This window comes from Salmo trutta, chromosome 30 (assembly GCF_901001165.1).
Source record: "Salmo trutta chromosome 30, fSalTru1.1, whole genome shotgun sequence".
Lineage (NCBI taxonomy): Eukaryota > Metazoa > Chordata > Actinopteri > Salmoniformes > Salmonidae > Salmo > Salmo trutta.
Window position 1 is genome coordinate 19,575,914 of NC_042986.1, and position 17,765 is coordinate 19,593,678.

The 17,765-nt window shown below is 42.6% G+C and overlaps 1 protein-coding gene across 3 annotated transcripts in view; it reads left to right on the top strand.

The window, feature by feature from the left end:
- Positions 1-17,765, top strand: part of nphp4 (nephronophthisis 4) — a 215,703-nt gene that overhangs the window by 103,314 nt on the left and 94,624 nt on the right. For all 3 annotated transcript variants that reach the window (XM_029723198.1, XM_029723199.1, XM_029723200.1), the window contains 3 exons: positions 6,466-6,657; positions 6,824-6,974; positions 16,777-16,832. In XM_029723198.1, the coding sequence (XP_029579058.1) occupies positions 6,466-6,657; positions 6,824-6,974; positions 16,777-16,832 (399 nt within the window). The remainder of the gene's footprint in view (positions 1-6,465; positions 6,658-6,823; positions 6,975-16,776; positions 16,833-17,765) is intronic.

Below are 17,765 nucleotides of genomic sequence, written 5' to 3' on the forward strand. Positions count from 1 at the left end.
CTAAAATGGGAAAACAATTTAGTAAACTGAAATAAAATAATTAAGAAAATCATTTGAAAAACGAAACAATACTGAAACTATATTTGACTGCAAAACTAACTAAAATAAAAACTCATTGTTTAGTTTTAGTGTTTTTTCCTTCTAAACTTCAAAATCAAAGGGGGCTTTCAATCTTATTTTTTCATGGAGTTTTCAAGCTTCTGAATCTGGCGGGTAAATGCTGCCAGCATTTGCCGACATTTCAAAAAGGCTAGCTTGTGCATCACTATAGCTATCAGTAGAGCTAGTGATAGCTCTAACAGGGAAGAAATCAGAGGGCGTGCTTGAGTGTGAACCATAGGTGTGAACAATGGTGTCAGCAAAAAGTAAAGCTGGAAAGGACAAAAGCAAATGTGTTGTAGAACTGGGAAAAGCCAACCAAAGTTCATCTGAACAGCGCCCACAAAGAAATGCAAACAATTTCAGGATAAAGACAAGGTGAGACAGCCACCAGCTCTTAGTAGCTGCACATCAACTGTAACGTTAGGACAACCCACTTTAGCCATTTGCCTGAAAAGAGCAGAAACATGGCAACCTAATTTCAAATGAGTTTAAAAAAAATAGAAGCACTGGTTAATTTATTCATCCAGTCTGGCATGTCCACAAGACTGTGCTATTAGCCAGCCTTCAGAAAATTCAACCAAACACTTGATCCCAAATGTAATACTCCTGGCACTTCTAGAGTAAACGGGGTGATTGCTTTGCAAATGGATACAGCAACCCAGAAAGTTAAGGAGATTCTGAAAGAGACATCGAAATAACCATGTGTGTAGACAGATGGAGCAAGAAAGGACCGACTACTTTGTTTATGGGCATATCAGCCTGCTTCAACGAGGCACAGCATGTGTGTTACTCAACCTACAAGAGAAGGTCTTACTCGTCGTAACTGACAACTGGGCATCATAGTCAAGTCTCATTAAGATTGATTTATAATTTAAACAACCAAAGCTATGACCTGACCCATCACCTTGTGTATTACGGCCCCCCCGGTGGGAAAATGTGATATCCCCAAAACACAAACTATAGGCCTACAACACATAAATGGCTCCTAGCCTACCTACTTTCTTTCCCTAACACTAAAACTGAAACTAAATAATATAATAAATTATAAAACTCAAACTAAAACAAAAGTAGTAAATCAAGAATGAACTAACTGAAACTAAACTAGAAATAAAAAAATGAATAGAAAATGACAACTAACAAAAACAAAAACAACCACTGGCATCATCCAAGATGGCGTAGCAGTTCAGACGTCCTGTCGTGTCCCGTGTATATATATATATATATTTACATATTTTTTTCTTCACTTATCTTTTTACATTTTTTTTATTCTAAATACTCAACCTCAAAGCACTCTCCTGCAACCCGCCTCATCAATTTAAAAAAAAAAAGAAAGTATTATTTACCTCATCTGAATTCCACGACAGAAGCTAGCCAGAGGTTAGCCATTTTCACTGGCTAACGTTGAAGTTCAGCTAGCTACGGTTAGCTGTCCTCAGCTATCCATTAGCTCGAAAAGCTATCGCCAGTTTTTGTATAGCGCGACTCAGACCAGAGCATATCGGACCTATTCTCTCTCCTTTCCTCGATTTCTACCGCAGGCTCTGGACATTTACACCTGGATCTTGCAGCTAACTAGCTGCTACCTGAGTGACTATTGGCAACGTCGGTCACGGAATTTAACACACACTATTACGGAGCTTGCTAGCTAGCCAGCTGAAGAGTTCCGTCAGCCACTCGTGGGCTATTCCTGAGCTAGCCAGCTGAAGTGTCTCCTGGGCTACAACTCACCTATCCTGACCCGTTTTACTGCCGATGCGGAGCCCCATTGGGTCTTCACGACTGGATCACCGACGTTATCTGCCCGAGGGAGTTGTCCAACTGGCCCCTCCGTCGCGACGTAACCTGATCGCCCATCTGCGGCCAGCTAATCGTTAGCTGTCTTTTCGGCTGCGATCTGAATAGGTCTGTCGGACACTTTTCTTGGGCCACTATAACTAACTATTTTGCCAACTTGGACAGGTCCCCCCTTCCACACGGAACCCCACTAACCCACAGACGGAAACGCACGAGGCGGCTAAAAACAGACCTCCCATCTTCCACCAGCTTGCTACCTATGGCCCGGCTAGCTGTCTGAATCTCACTGGACCCTCTGATCACTCGGCTAAGCATGCCTCTCCTTAATGTCAATATGCCTTGTCCATTGCTGTTCTGGTTAGTGTTTATTGGCTTATTTCACTGTAGAGCCTCTAGCCCTGCTCATTATACCTTATCCAACCTCTCAGTTCCTCCACCCACACATGCTATGACATCTTCTGGTTTCAATGATGTCTCTAGAGACAATATCTCTCTCATAATCACTAAATGCCTAGGTTTACCTCCTCTGTACTCACATCCCACCATACCTTTGTCTGTACATTATACCTTGAAGCTATTTTATCGCCCCCAGATACCTGCTCCTTTTTCTCTCTATTCTGGACGTCCTAGACGACCAATTCTCATAGCTTTTAGCTGTACCCTTATCCTACTCCTTCTCTGGCGATGTAGAGGTGAATCCAGGCCCTGCAGTGCCTGGCTCCACACCTACTCCCCAGGCGCTCTCTTTTGATGACTTCTGTAACCGTAATAGCCTTGGTTTCATGCATGTTAACATTAGAAGCCTCCTCCCTAAGTTTGTTTTATTCACTGCTTTAGCACACTCTGCCAACCCGGATGTCCTAGCTGTGTCTGAATCTTGGCTTAGGAAGTCCACCAAAAACTGTGAAATCTTCATCCCTAACTACAACGTTTTCAGACAAGATAGAACGACCAAAGGGGGCGGTGTTGCAATCTACTGCAGAGATAGCTTGCAGAGTTCTGTCCTGCTATCCAGGTCTGTACCCAAACAATTTGAACTTCTACTTTTAAAAATCCACCTCTCCAAAAACAAGTCTCTCACCGTTGCCGCCTGCTATAGACCCCCCTCGGCCCCTAGATGTGCTCTGGACACCATATGTGAACTGATTGCCCCCCATCTATCTTCAGAGCTCGTGCTACTAGGCGACCTAAACTGGGACATGCTTAACACCCCAGCCATTCTACAATCCAAGCTTGATGCCCTCAATCTCACACAAATTATTAATGAACCCACCAGGTACAACCCCAAAGCCGCAAACACTGGCACCCTCATAGATATCATCCTAACCAATGTGCCCTCTAATTACACCTCTGCTGTTTTCAACCAAGATCTCAGCGATCACTGCCTCATTGCCTGCACCCGTAATGGGTCAGCGGTCAAACGACCTCCACTCATCACTGTCAAACGCTCCCTGAAACATTTCAACGAGCAAGCCTTTCTAATCGACCTGACCCTGGTATCCTGGAAGGATATTGACCTCATCCCGTCAGTAGAGGATGCCTGGTTATTTTTTTAAAATGCCTTCCTCTCCATCTTAAATAAGCATGCCCCTTTCAAGAAATTTAGAACCAGGAACAGATATAGCCCTTGGTTCTCCCCAGACCTGACTGCCATTAACCAACACAAAAATATCCTGTGGCGTTCTGCATTAGCATCGAACTGCCCCCGCGATATGCAACTTTTTAGGGAAGTTAGAAACCAATACACACAGGCAGTTAGAAACGCCAAGGCTAGCTTTTTCAAACAGAAATTTGCTTCGTGCAACTCCAACTCTAAAAAGTTCTGGGACATTGTAAAGTCCATGGAGAATAAGAACACCTCCTCCCAACTGCCCACTGCACTGAGGATAGGAAACTCTGTCACCACCGATAAGCCCACTATAATTGAGAATTTCAATAAGCATTTTTCTACGGCTGGCCATGCTTTCCACCTAACTACCCCTACTGCATTCAACAGCACTGCACCCCCCACAGCTACTCGCCCAAGCCTCCCCCATTTCTCCTTCTCCCAAATCCATTCAGCTGATGTTCTGAAAGAGCTGCAAAATCTGGACCCCTACAAATCAGCTGGGCTTGACAATCTGGACCCTTTCTTTCTAAAATTATCTGCCGAAATTATTGCAACCCCTATTACTAGCCTGTTCAACCTCTCTTTCGTGTCGTCTGAGATTCCCATAGATTGGAAAGCAGCTGCTGTCATCCCCCTCTTCAAAGGAGGTGACACTCTTGACCCAAATTGCTGCAGACCTATATCCATCCTACCCTGCCTTTCTAAGGTCTTCGAAAGCCAAGTCAACAAACAGATTACCGACTATTTTGAATCCCACCGCACCCTCTCCGCTATGCAATCTGGTTTCAGAGCTGGTCATGGGTGCACCTCAGCCACGCTCAAGGTCCTAAACGACATCGTAACCGCCATCGATAAGAAACATTACTGTGCTGCCGTATTCATTGACCTGGCCAAAGCTTTTGACTCTGTTAATCACCATATCCTCATCGGCAGACTTAGTAGCCTTGGTTTCTCAAACGATTGCGTCGCCTGGTTCACCAACTACTTCTCTGACAGAGTTCAGTGTGTCAAATCGGAGGGCCTACTGTCTGGACCTCTGGCAGTCTCTATGGGGGTACCACAGGGTTCAATTCTTGGGCCAACTCTTTTCTCTGTATACATAAATGATGTCGCTCTTGCTGCTGGTGAATCTCTGATCCACCTCTACGCAGACGACACCATTCTGTATACTTCTGGCCCTTCTTTGGACACTGTGTTAACAACCCTCCAGACGAGCTTCAATGCCATTCAACTCTCCTTCCGTGGTCTCCAACTGCTCCTAAACACAAGTAAAACTAAATGCATGCTCTTCAACCGATCGCTGCCTGCACCTGCCCGCCCATCCAGCATAACTTCTCTGGACGGTTCTAACTTAGAATTTGTGGACAACTACAAATACCTAGGTGTCTGGTTAGACTGTAAACTCTCCTTCCAGACTCACATCAATCATCTCCAATCCAAAGTGAAATCTAGAATTGGCTTCCTATTTCGCAACAAAGCATCCTTCACTCATGCTGCCAAACATACCCTCGTAAAACTGACCATCCTACCAATCCTCGACTTCGGCGATGTCATTTACAAAATAGCCTCCAATACCCTACTCAACAAGCTGGATGCAGTCTATCACAGTGCCATCCGTTTTGTCACCAAAGCCCCATATACAACCCACCACTGCGACCTGTATGCTCTCGTTGGCTGGCCTTCACTTCATAATCGTCGCCAAACACATTGGCTCCAGGTCATCTACAAGACCCTGCTAGGTAAAGTCCCCCCTTATCTCCGCTCACTGGTCACCATAGCAGCACCCACCTGTAGCACGCGCTCCAGCAGGTATATCTCTCTGGTCACCCCTAAAGCCAACTCCTCCTTTGGTCGTCTCTCCTTCCAGTTCTCAGCTGCCAATGACTGGAACGAACTACAAAAATCTCTAAAACTGGAAACACTTATCTCCCTCACTAGCTTTAAGCACCAGCTGTCAGAGCAGCTCACAGATCTCTGCACCTGTACATAGCCCATCTTTAATTGAGCCCAAACTACTACCTTTTCCCCTACTGTATTTATTTATTTTATTTATTTTTTGCTCCTTTGCACCATATTATTTATATTTTAACTTTTAACTTTCTTCAAACTACAAATCTACCATTCCAGTGTTTTTCTTGCCATACTTTATTTACTCTGCCACCATGGCATTTTTTTGCCTTTACCTCCATTATCTCACATCATTTGCTCACATTGTATATAGTCTTATTTTTTTCTACTGCATCATTGATTGTATGTTGTTTTACTCCATGTGTAACTCTGTGTTTTTGTATGTTGTCGAACTGCTTTGCTTTATCTTGGCCAGGTCGCAATTGTAAATGAGAACTTGTTCTCAACTTGCCTACCTGGTTAAATAAAGGTGAAATAAAAATAAAATAAATAAAAACTATAATAACCTTGGACTCCAGTCTTGGCTGAAGTGAAAGGACAATGCTCTCAAATTGGAATTGCTGGACCACTATTGTCTTTCCTCAGCCATTTAATTTTCGTCTCCTTCAACCATGATACAATATTTGCGGGGAAAGCTATTGGAGCAAATGGAACTTTTTTCGACTGTCGAGAAGACCGTTGACTGATAAGGACCTCTGGTATTTTGACTTCGAAACCATTTCCGCTGCTCCTGATCGACTAAAAACAGTAATCTCTTGTTTTAATACTAACAGGAATGGTATAAACTCCCACAAATAAAGATGGCTAGTATTCACAAACGGTTATTTTTCTACGTTTAATTATTGTGTAGCAGCAGTTATAACATATAGACTACACATGCTTGCTTACTTACTTTATGAATCCTCTTCTTCCCTTTCGGAACATAAGGCCACAAGGAGCTCTCTCCACTTCTTCCTGTCTGGCAATGTGTTGTGCCTCGCACGACACATAATGCTTGAAGTTTTTCTTTACCGCTAAAGGTTCTACTGACTGGGTGTTTTTGGGTTCCAAAGCTCTCCTCGACCTCCACAATCTCCCGGACAGCCTTCATGCAGTGCCTGCGCTGGGGGGTGTGGTGCCCCTTCCAGGAGTGGGGTGCCCTGAGGGCCGAAGAAATGAAGTTTAGTCTGCAGGGCGGCTCTACGCCCAACCCCTATGGAATCATGGCCTATACCTCTTCCTCCAACAGCCAAAGTCCTGCCCAGGTAACACATATTTTTCATAATGTGTGATATTAACCAATTCATTAGATGAGATGATGGATCAGCTGCTCATTTGGCAGTCCCACACTGACTTCTCTTTCTATCTCACTTTCTGTCTTTCTCTCGCTCTGCCTCTCTCGCTTTCTGTCTCTCTGGTCCTCTCTCGGAGGTGGTCGATGAGAGGGACATGGTCAGGTTCCGTCTGTCTTCCAGCTCAGTGCAGAAGGCCTCGTCCAGCACAGCCGTGTCTCTGAGGAGGAGCAGGACAGGACAGGAGGAGATGGCAGCACAGCACAGGAAACCTCCCTCACCCTCACCAGGTACATATCACCACGGGGGGGGGGGGGGTATCTCCAACTGTATCAGTCATGGATGGGACTCTTCCTGATTAATCAGGAATTCCTGCTTTTCTGGACATTATCCTTATTAACATTTTTATTTGAATTGAAGTATCCAATAGCCAATATCCAGCTTTTTCTGCTTTTCTATGTTGTCTTAATCACATAGCTGACATGTGTCAGTAGCCTCAGTCACAATGTCCTTTTATTTCTCATAATGGCTTTAGTCTTCTAAAAAAAAAAAGTATAGTTTTTTTTCCCCCAAACGACTGACACATTCCAAACTCCTAAGTAGTGAAGAGATTCCCTTTGAGAATGGCTGACATAGAAAAGGTTATTTCTAGTTTGAATTGGACTTTGAAATCACCTCAAACATGACTGCCTGTGTTTGTTTCCTCACCATAACATATTTTGTTTATCGTAACACGGAAGCATGGAATGCCAGAAAGGCTGCTTGCAGACCAACATGCATACTTTTCAGGCACACACACTGCCACAGTTAGTCACCCCTGGAGAAGGGCTTCAAAGTTCTGACTACCATCCATCAGAAGCAATATGCATAATGGGACTCCCAACCACCGCAGTGTTATCTCATTGGCACCACCTGCTCTCTAGAGGATTAGAATGCTCCGACAAAGAAGTAGAATACCCGGAAGAGACTTTGGCCAGGGCCCGATATGGCCCCTTGATTTTGAACAAGCCTGACATCGGTATCTCACGCTAGCTTCTGCTCCGGAAAAGAGTTGAGTTGCAATCCGAACTCATCAGACTTGAGCCTTTTTGGTAGGCTATGTATGCAGCAGAACCGGAGACATATTTTGCTATCATTCGTGAAAGCACTGATGTGTTACTGTCTATGTATTGCACTCATAACAACAAAGGCTAATGATATGACACTATTGTATTAGGGTACAGTTGCAACCTATATTGAAGGCACAGTTATTAGATCTCTTATTCTATTAGTTATATTATTTCAGGTCTTTCCCAGAAAGGAGGTTGAAACCTCGAGAGAATTCCTGGTAAAAGAAAGGTTCGATGAATTGCATTATTTATCTCCCATGCTGAGCTTCAGAAAGATAAAGTGATGTATTTATTTTATTTCATTTCATTTTATTTGAACATAAAAAGAAAGAAAATAATAATAACTTACAAGTGGCACTTATTGGAACTCCGAGCAGTTGTCTGTCACGGAATTGATTGTAAAATCCTGGTAAACACTTGGCACACAGACACTCAGTCCATTGTCGTTGACAGAGGGCATATCTTGACTCTGAGTGGACTCTACATAGCCAATGATTTCCATCCTTATGTTGTCGCTAGCCAGCTTATCTTCCTACGCAGAGAATGGAGTTGATTGAGGTTCAGTTGGGGTGGCTGCTTCTTTGCAAAGTCTGTTTAATGACAGTTGAATCAGCGGTTGAAGTGTCCTCGAAAAGCCTTCTCTGAACATGTCGCCTAAATTATTTTGTGTTGGCTGCTGTTAAGGAAGTACAATATCATGAATCTCTGTCATTATTTTGATTTGGTGGTTTGAACAGTGCTGACTGTTGTCTGATTAGACAGAGGGGTGTATGTGTCGGTGTGTACAGTACGTGCGCTCATGTGTATTTGTTTGTTTTGTGCATTCTTGGCCACGTGTACGTGTGTGTACGTGTGTGTGTGTGCTTGTGTATAAGTGTGTGTTTTTGTATGTTTGTGTTTTCATCTGTATGTTTCTCTAGAAGGCTGATAGAAACACTTAGTTTCAGCTCATTTACAAGCCGTGATGTGTAATTTATGTCTGTCGCCCCCGTGGCTGCATCCGACAAGCAAGGAGGATCAAAGGAGGATCAAACATTCCACATCGCATTCCTACCCCTTCAGCCAGTAATTTGGAAATAGGGAAAGTAAGACAGTTATCGATTCATACCGTTTTAGATGTATCCATGAGAAATGTATGATGGGCATTAAACCGAGTTCAGTATTTGTGTTTATTATAGATCCCCATTAGCTGCTGCCATGGCAGCAGCTACTCTTCCTGGGGTCTCGCAAAATTAAGGTTGTTATACAATTTTAAAAACATTACAATACATTCATTTCAGAATTCACAACAAACTAAGTGTGTGCCCTCAGGCCCATACTCCATTACCACATATCAACAACGCAAAAATCCATGTGTACGTGTGTGTATAGTGCGTATGTTATTGTGTGTGTGTGTGTGTGTCTGTGCCTGTTTGTTACTTTACAGTCCCTGCTCTTCCATAAGGTGTATTTTTATCTAATTTATAAATCTGATTCAACTGCTTGCATCAGTTACCTGATGTGGAATATAATTCCATGTAGTCATGGCTCAATGTAGTGCTGTGCGCCTCCAGTAGTCTGTTCTGGACTTTGGGACTGTGAAGAGACCTCTGGTGGCATGTCTTGTGGGGTGTGACTTATGCATTCTCACACAGTCCATGCACTCCCATTAATCATGGATGTAGCTACAGAACCCGCACTGTTTGCTTGACCTCCATCGTGTACAACTTGTCTAATGATAAGCAAAGCCGGGAAAAAAAGTGGAAAAAACATCTAGCTGTGTCCTCTTAGATTATTATTAATTAATTCCAATGGGCCATATTTGCATTATTCGCAATTCCCTGATTTCTCAGCTGTCAACATCTCTGTTTATCACTGATAAATCCACTTAATGATTTGAAAAGTAGAGTCTGCAGTGCCACTTAAAAGCACTCCAAATAAAATGGATGCCATAGAGTAGGTTGGTGCCATGGTAGTGTCATGGTACGAGTTCATCATCCAGCACTACTGTGTCCTCCTGTCCACACTTACTGTAGTCTGAGCAGATGGATGCTACAGCAAGGCTACTGCACCCCAGGCTACTGCAGCCATTTCCAAAAGGCCAGTCTGAACCAGTAGAGAAAGAATGAGAGAGAGAGTCACAGAGAAGGGAGAAACTGAGCTGTGAGAGAGTTCTAGAAAGAGATAGAGGAAAACGGACAGAGGTAGGACGAGAGAGATGGAGAGAAAAAAGCGAGAGTGAGATGGGGAGGCTTACATTTCGCCATCACTATGGCTACCGGTGCAGTTCACCCAGCATTGCATCAGACATTTGAATCAGACTGTGACTGTGGCTAAAAGACAACACTGTCACAGATTGTCTGAGTGATGTTCCACTGTGTGCTTACTATCTAGTCTACAATAGGACAATTCTAGTGGTTCATAGAAGTAGAATGTAGAGAAACATGTAACTGCTAAAATAATGGAAACACTTGAGTAAATGAGGGTTCTGGCAGCTCTTATGGTGTGGGCTGCATTTTCCTGGTATGGTTTAGGTCCACTTAACCCTTTAGAGGGCAAGGTAAACGGCAATAAATACATAGCCAATTTGAGTGATTACTTACATCCTATAGTATGGTGAATAATTTCTATCCTGATTGGAGTGGATGACAATCCCTCCATCCACAGGGCACGAGTCGAGTAGTCACTGAATGGTTTGATGAGCATTGAAGCTGTTCTGGCGGCTCATGGTGCCCAACATCCTATTAACTTAAGCGTCCCACCTAGTCAACAGCCAGTGGAATCGCGTGGCACGAAATACAAATACCTCAAAAATGCTATAACTTCAATTTCTCAAACATATGACTATTTTACACCATTTTAAAGACAAGACTCTCGTTAATCTAACCACATTGTCTGATTTCAAAAAGGCTTTACAGCGAAAGCAAAACATTAGATTATGTCAGGAGAGTACCCTGCCAAAAATAATCATACAGCCATTTTCAAAGCAAGCATATATGTCACAAAAACCAAAACCACAGCTAAATGCAGCACTAACCTTTGATGATCTTCATCAGATGACACTCCTAGGACATTATGTCATACAATACATGCATGTTTTGTTCAATCAAGTTCATATTTATATCAAAAAACAGCTTTTTACATTAGCATGTGATGTTCAGAACTAGCATACCCACCGCAAACTTCCGGTGAATTTACTAAATTACTCATGATTAACGTTCACAAAATACACAACAATTATTTTAAGAATTATAGATACAGAACTCCTTCATGCAACCGCGGTGTCAGATTTTAAAATAGCTTTTCGGCCTAAGCACATTTTGCAATATTCTGAGTACATAGCCTGGCCATCATGGCTAGCTATTTTGACATCCACCAAGTTTGGGGCTCACCAAACTCAGAATTACTATTAGAAATATTGGATTATCTTTGCTGTTCTTCGTCCGAATGCACTCCCAGGACTTCTACTTCAACAACAAATGTTGTTTTGGTTCCAAATAATCCATAGTTATATTCAAATAGCTCTGTTTTGTTTGTGCGTTCAGATCACTATTCGAAGGGTGACGCGCGAGTGCATTTCGTGACCCAAAAATTCAAAATATTCCATTACCGTACTTCGAAGCATGTCAAACGCTGTTTAAAATACATTTTTATGCTATTTTTCTCACGATAATATTCCAACCGGGCGACGTTGTATTCATTCAAAGGCTGAAAGAAAGAAATGGAGAATTCTCATGAACGTGCATCTCCAGTGTCACTGTCCCCAGGCTGACCACTCACAAATTCTCCTGCTGTTCTTCGCCCAGAGACAGCAGACACCCAATTCCACTTTCTGGCGCCTTCTGAGAGCCAATGGAAGCCTTAGAAAATGTCACGTTAAAGCAGAGATGCTGTATTTTCGATAGAGATGCACTAGAAGGACAACAAATTGTCAGACAGGGCACTTCCTGTATGGAATCTTCTCACGTTTTGGCCTGCCATATGACTTCTGTTATACTCACAGACACCATTCAAACAGTTTTAGAAACTTTACAGTGTTTTCTATCCAAATCTACTAATTATATGCATATTCTCGTCTCTGGGCAAGAGTAGTAACCAGTTTAAATCGGATACGTTTTTTATCCGGCCGTGCAAATGCTGCCCCCAAGCCCCAATTAAGACACTATGTTGTTGTTTCCATTATTTTGGCAGTTAGTTGTAGCTCCGGGGTGACATTATAGGTACAGATCTAGGATCAGCTTCTCCTCCCCCAATTCCAACCTTAGCCATTGGTTACGAAAATGCTAAACTGACCCATGATCAGTGTCTAGGGCCAACTTCACCTTACACTGTAGGGTAGGTAACTGCCAAAATAAAGGAAACACCAACATAAAGTGTCTTAATAAAATAGAACAGCTTCAATGCACCTCGGCATAGATTCTACAAGTGTCTGGAACTCTATTGGAGGGATAAAACAGCTTTCTTCCATGAGAAATTCCATAACTTGGTGTTTTGTTGATGGTGGTGGAAAAACGCTGTCTCACACCATGCCCAAACTGGACGCACATGTGCGCAAATTGATTTTGTCCCCCCACACCAAACACGGTCACGACACACAGGTTGAATATCAAAACAAACTCTGAACCAATTATATTAATTTGGGGACAGGTCGAAAAGCATTAAACATTTATGGCAATTTAGCTAGCTAGCTTGCAACTAATTTGTCCTATTTAGCTAGCTTGCTGTTGCTAGCTAATTTGTCCTGGGATATAAACGTTGAGTTGTTATTTTACCTGAAATGCACAAGGTCCTCTACTCCGACAATTAATCCACACATGAAACGGTCAACCGAATTGTTTCTAGTCATCTCCTCCTTCCAGGCCTTTTCTTCTTTGGATTTTATATGGCGATTGGCATCTAACTTTCATAAGAAGGTGTATTACCACGATCGGCCAACCTCAGTTCGTCTTTCAATCACCCACGTGGGTATAACCAATAAGGTGATGGCACGTGGGTATATGCTTCTATAAACCAATGAGGACATGGGAGAGGCAGGACTTGCACCGCGTACAGCGTCACAAACAGAACTGACTTCTATTTTAGCACTTGGCAATGCAGATGCTCGTTGGTGCATGCGAGCAGTGTAGGTGCAATGATTGAATAACATGTATGTGTACATTTATTTTTGCAATGCGAGCAGCGTGGTCAGGATGTTAGGCGCCGCTCCAGAATCTCCCATAAGTGTTCAATTGGGTTGTGACACACACACACACACACACAAACTTTAAACCCCCTATGCTCCTTTCAGAACCCTCTTTCAAAGTCAATGAGAACTCATCTAGCCATGGTTTTCAAAATAATGTGTAACTTTTTTTTTTACATGACCTAAGCATGATGGAATGTTAATTACTTAATTAACTCAGCAACCACACCTGTGTGACCAGCACTGGATTTTAATACACAGTACCAGTCAAATGTTTGGACACACCTACTCATTCAAGGGTTTTTCTTTATTTTTACTATTTTCTACATTGTAGAATAATAGTGAAGACATCAACACTATGAAATAATACATATGGGATATCATGTACTATCAAACAAATCAAAATTCATTTTATATTTAAGTTTCTTCAAAGTAGCCACCCTTTGCCTTGATGACACCCTTTGCCTTGATGACAGCTCTTGGCATATTCTCAACCAGCTTCATGAGGAATGCTTTTCCAACAGTCTTGAAGGAGTTCCCACATATACTGAGCACTTGTTGGCTGCTTTTCCTTCACTCTGCGGTCCAACTCATCCCAAACCATCTCCATTGGGTTGAGGTTGGGTGATTGTGGAGGCCGGGTGATTGTGGAGGCCAGGTCATCTGATGCAGCATTCCATCACTCTCCTTGGTCAAATAGCCCTTACACAGCCTGGAGTTGTGTTTTGAGTCATTGTCCTGTTGAAAAACAAATGATAGTACCACTAAGTGCAAACCAGATGAGATGGTGTATTGCTGCAGAATGCTGTGGTAGCCATGCTGGTTAAGTGTGCCTTGAATTCTAAATAAATCATAGACAGTGTCACCAGCAAAGCACCATCACACCTCCTCCTCCATGCTTCACGGTGGGAACCATACCATCCATTCACCTACTCTGCATCTCACAAAGACACGGCAGTTGGAACCAAAAATCTCAAATTTGGACTCATCAGACCAGAGGACAGATTTCCACTGGTCTATGTCCATTGCTTGTGTTTCTTGGCCCAAACAAGTCTCTTCTTCTTATTGGTGTCCTTTAGTAGTGGTTTCTTTGCAGCAATTCGACCATGAAGGCCTGATTCAGCAGTCTCCTCTGAACAGTTGATGTTGAGATTTGTTTGTTACTTGAACTCTGTGAAGCATTTATTTGGGCTGGAATCGGAGGCTGGTAACTCTAATGAACTTACAGTGTCCTCTGCAGCAGAGGTAACTTTGGGTCGTCCTTTCCTGTGTCGGTCCTCATAAGAGCCAGTTGCATCATAGCACTTGATGGTTTTTGCGACTTGAAGAAACTTTCAAAGTTCTTGAAATTTTCCACATTGTGTCACCTTGATGTCTTAAACTAATGATGGAGTGGCGTTTCTCTTTGAATATTTGAGCTGTTCTTGCCATAATATGGACTTGGTCTTTTACTTAATAGGGCTATCTTCTGTATACCACCCCTACCTTGTCACAACACAACTGATTGGCTCAAACGCATTAAGAAGAAAATAAATTAATTGATTGAAATGTTCCAGTTGACTACCTCATGAAGCTGGTTGAGAGAATGCCAAGAGTGTGCAAAGCTGTCATCAAGGCAAAGGGTGGCTACTTTGAAGAATCTCAAATATAAAATATATTTTGATTTGTTTAACACTTTTTTGGTTACTGAATGATTCCATATGTGTTATTTCATAGTTTTGATGTCCTCAGTATTATTCTACAATGTAGAACATAGTAAAACTAAAGAAAAACCCTTGAATGAGTAGGTGTGTCCAAACTTTTGACTGGTACTGTACATTGTATCCCTCATTTACTCAAGTGTTTCCTTTATTTTGTCAGACCTGTAGATCTCTGTAGCGATCCAGTGCATTCGTAAAAGTATTCAGACTCCTTGACCTTTTTCACGTTTTGTTACTTTACAGCCTTATTCTAAAATTGATTAAATAGTTTTTTCCCCTCGTCAATCTACACACAATACCCCATAATGGCAAACCAAAAACATGTTTAATTTTTTTTTTGTGACTGTATTAAAAAAAATATCACATTTACATACGTTTTCTGACCGTTTACTCAGTCTTTGTTCAAGCACCTTTGGCAGCGATAACAGCCTTGGGTATTCTTGGGTATGACGCTACAAGCTTGGCACACCTATATTTGGGGAGTTTCTTCCATTCTTCTCAGTAGACCTTGTCAAGCTCTGTCAACTTGGATGGGGAGCGTCGCTGCAAAGCTATTTTCAGGTCTCTCCAGAGATGTTTAATCGGGTTCAAGTCCAGGCTCTGGCTTGGCCACTCAAGGACATTCAGAGACTTGTTCTGAAGCTTCTCCTGCGTTGTCTTGGCTGTGTTTTTAGGGTTATTGTCCTGTTGGAAGGTGAACCTTGGCCCCATTCTGAGGTCCTGAGGACTTGGAGCAGGTTTTCATCAAGGATCTCTCCTCCAGATGTGACTCTTGGCATTCACGCCAAAGAGTTCAATATTGGTTTCATCAGACCAGAGAATCTTGTTTTGTCATGGTCTGAGAGTCTTTAGGTGCCTTTTGTCAAACTCCAAGCAGGCCTGATTGGTGGATTGCTGCAGAGATGGTTGTCCTTCTGTAAGTTTCTCCCATCTCTACATAGCAACCATCGGGTTCTTGGTCACCTCCCTGACCAAGGCCGTTCTCCCCCGATTGCTCAGTTTGGCCGGGCGGCCAGATCTATGAAGAGTCTTGGTGGTTACAAACTTCTTTCATTTAAGAATGATGGAGGCCACTGTGTTCTTGCGGACCTTCAATGCTGCAGACATTTTTTGGTACCCTTCCCCAGATCTGTGCCTCTACACAATCCTGTCTCGGAGCTCCACGGACAATTCCTTCGATCTCATGGCTTGGTTTTTGCTCTGACATACAGTGTCAACTGTGGGACCTTTTAAAGACAAGTGTGTGCCTTCCAAATCATGTTCAATCAATTGAATTTACCAGATGTGGTCTCCAAGTTGTAGAAACATCTCAAGGATGATCAATGGAAACAGGATGCACCTGAGCTCAATTTCGAGTCTCATAGTAAAGGGTCTGAATAGTTATGTAAATTAGGTATTTCTGTTTTTTTTATTTTTATACATTAGCAAACATTTCTAAAAACCTTTGTTATTATGGGGTATTGTGTGTAGTAGATTGATGAGGAAAATGTTTTATTTAATCCATTTTAGAATAAGGCTGTAACATAAGTTGGGGGAAAAAGGTCAAGGGATCTGAATAATTTCCGAATGCACTGTAAATCATTGTATTTCTATTTATACGTCACGTTTCCGTTACTGTGTATGCATCTTATAGGGATGTCATTGGATGTAAAATTGCATTTTACAGCTAACTACATCCCATTTCCTCCACCACCTGGGATATGTCCCAAATGGTACCCTATTCCCTTTATAATGCACTACAGGGCACATAGTGCACTACTTTTGACCAGAGCCCTATGTAGGGAATAGAGTGCCATTTGGGACACAAACCAATGTTCTATTATTGGACCGCGGGGTGGAAATGACTTAATGTTATTAACTTTGGATCGTAGGAATAATGAAGAAGTGTTTGTATTTAGCGGAGTGAACAGAAGTCACGGCAGGAGGAAGGCAATGTGGGCTGAATGAGAATAGTTATGTGAGAAGTAGCCGTAGAATTCCATAGAGTCTACCCATACTTTTACCAGTCAAATTGATATGGTCAGGAGGTTCTATGTCCCTTCTAGGATTTATATTTCTATGGAAGTAAAAGGAACAGTAAATAAGAGCTGTGTTTTTAAACTGTTTTTCTTTTTCTCTTTAGGTCGAAGTCGGCGTGCCTCTCATGCATCTCCTCCGGGATCGCCACAAGGCCCAGGGGTAAGACTGTCACAAAGATCAGTTACCGCTAACATGGTCAGACATGATCAGTCATGAATAGACCGTTCCCTGAAGCCATGGTCAGCTCCACTCTGTTTTGAAGCATAGGTCTCCATACTGTCATAATGGCTCCCGAGCATTTATTAAGTGCTGATCTAGGATCAGGTCCCACCTGTCCATGTAATCATATTCATTGTGATCTTAAAGGAAAACTGATCATATCTGAAAGTCTTCATGAATATGAGCCTTCACTAGTAAACTAATATAGGACTTAGTGTTAGTTGCTATCACAATAATACAATGTGTATTAATGGCTCTGTTTGCTACCTAATGCTAAGAAAGTCCGATAGACAAACAGCATTCTGTGGCCCAGTTCTACATGACTATCTCTTGAAAGAAACGTGGTCGGAGGGCTTCATTGTGTCATCTCTGTTCTAACAGGCTGTTTAAGTAGGGCTGTTTGGTACATAAATGTTAGGGATCAGGTCTATCAAAATATCCTGCAGCATATGATGTGGTACTATGGAGCAAAGAGCTTCATCCACTTAATATATGTGGGGAGTGTTTTTAATGACGAGTGTGTTACGTGCATGGGTGCATGTTTTTCAGTTGTGTGTGTGTGTGTGTGCGCTGGTACATATGTACTTGTGTGTGTGTTTCTGCACATGTGAATGTGAGTACATGTTTGCTGTGTGCGTTTCTGCATGTTTGTAAATGTATGTACATTAATGTGCGTGTGTGTGTGTGTGTGTGTGTGTGTGTGTGTGGGTGTGTGTGTGTGGGTGTGTGTCGGTGTGTGTCTGGGTGTGTGTCTGGGTGTCTGGGGCATGGTGAGCTGTGGGGTGTGAGTGATGTCTCTCAGGCTGAGTGGGGCTGTCAGTGAGGGGCTGGGCCCTCTGATGGATGCAGCTCTCTCACAGAGATAAGGCCACA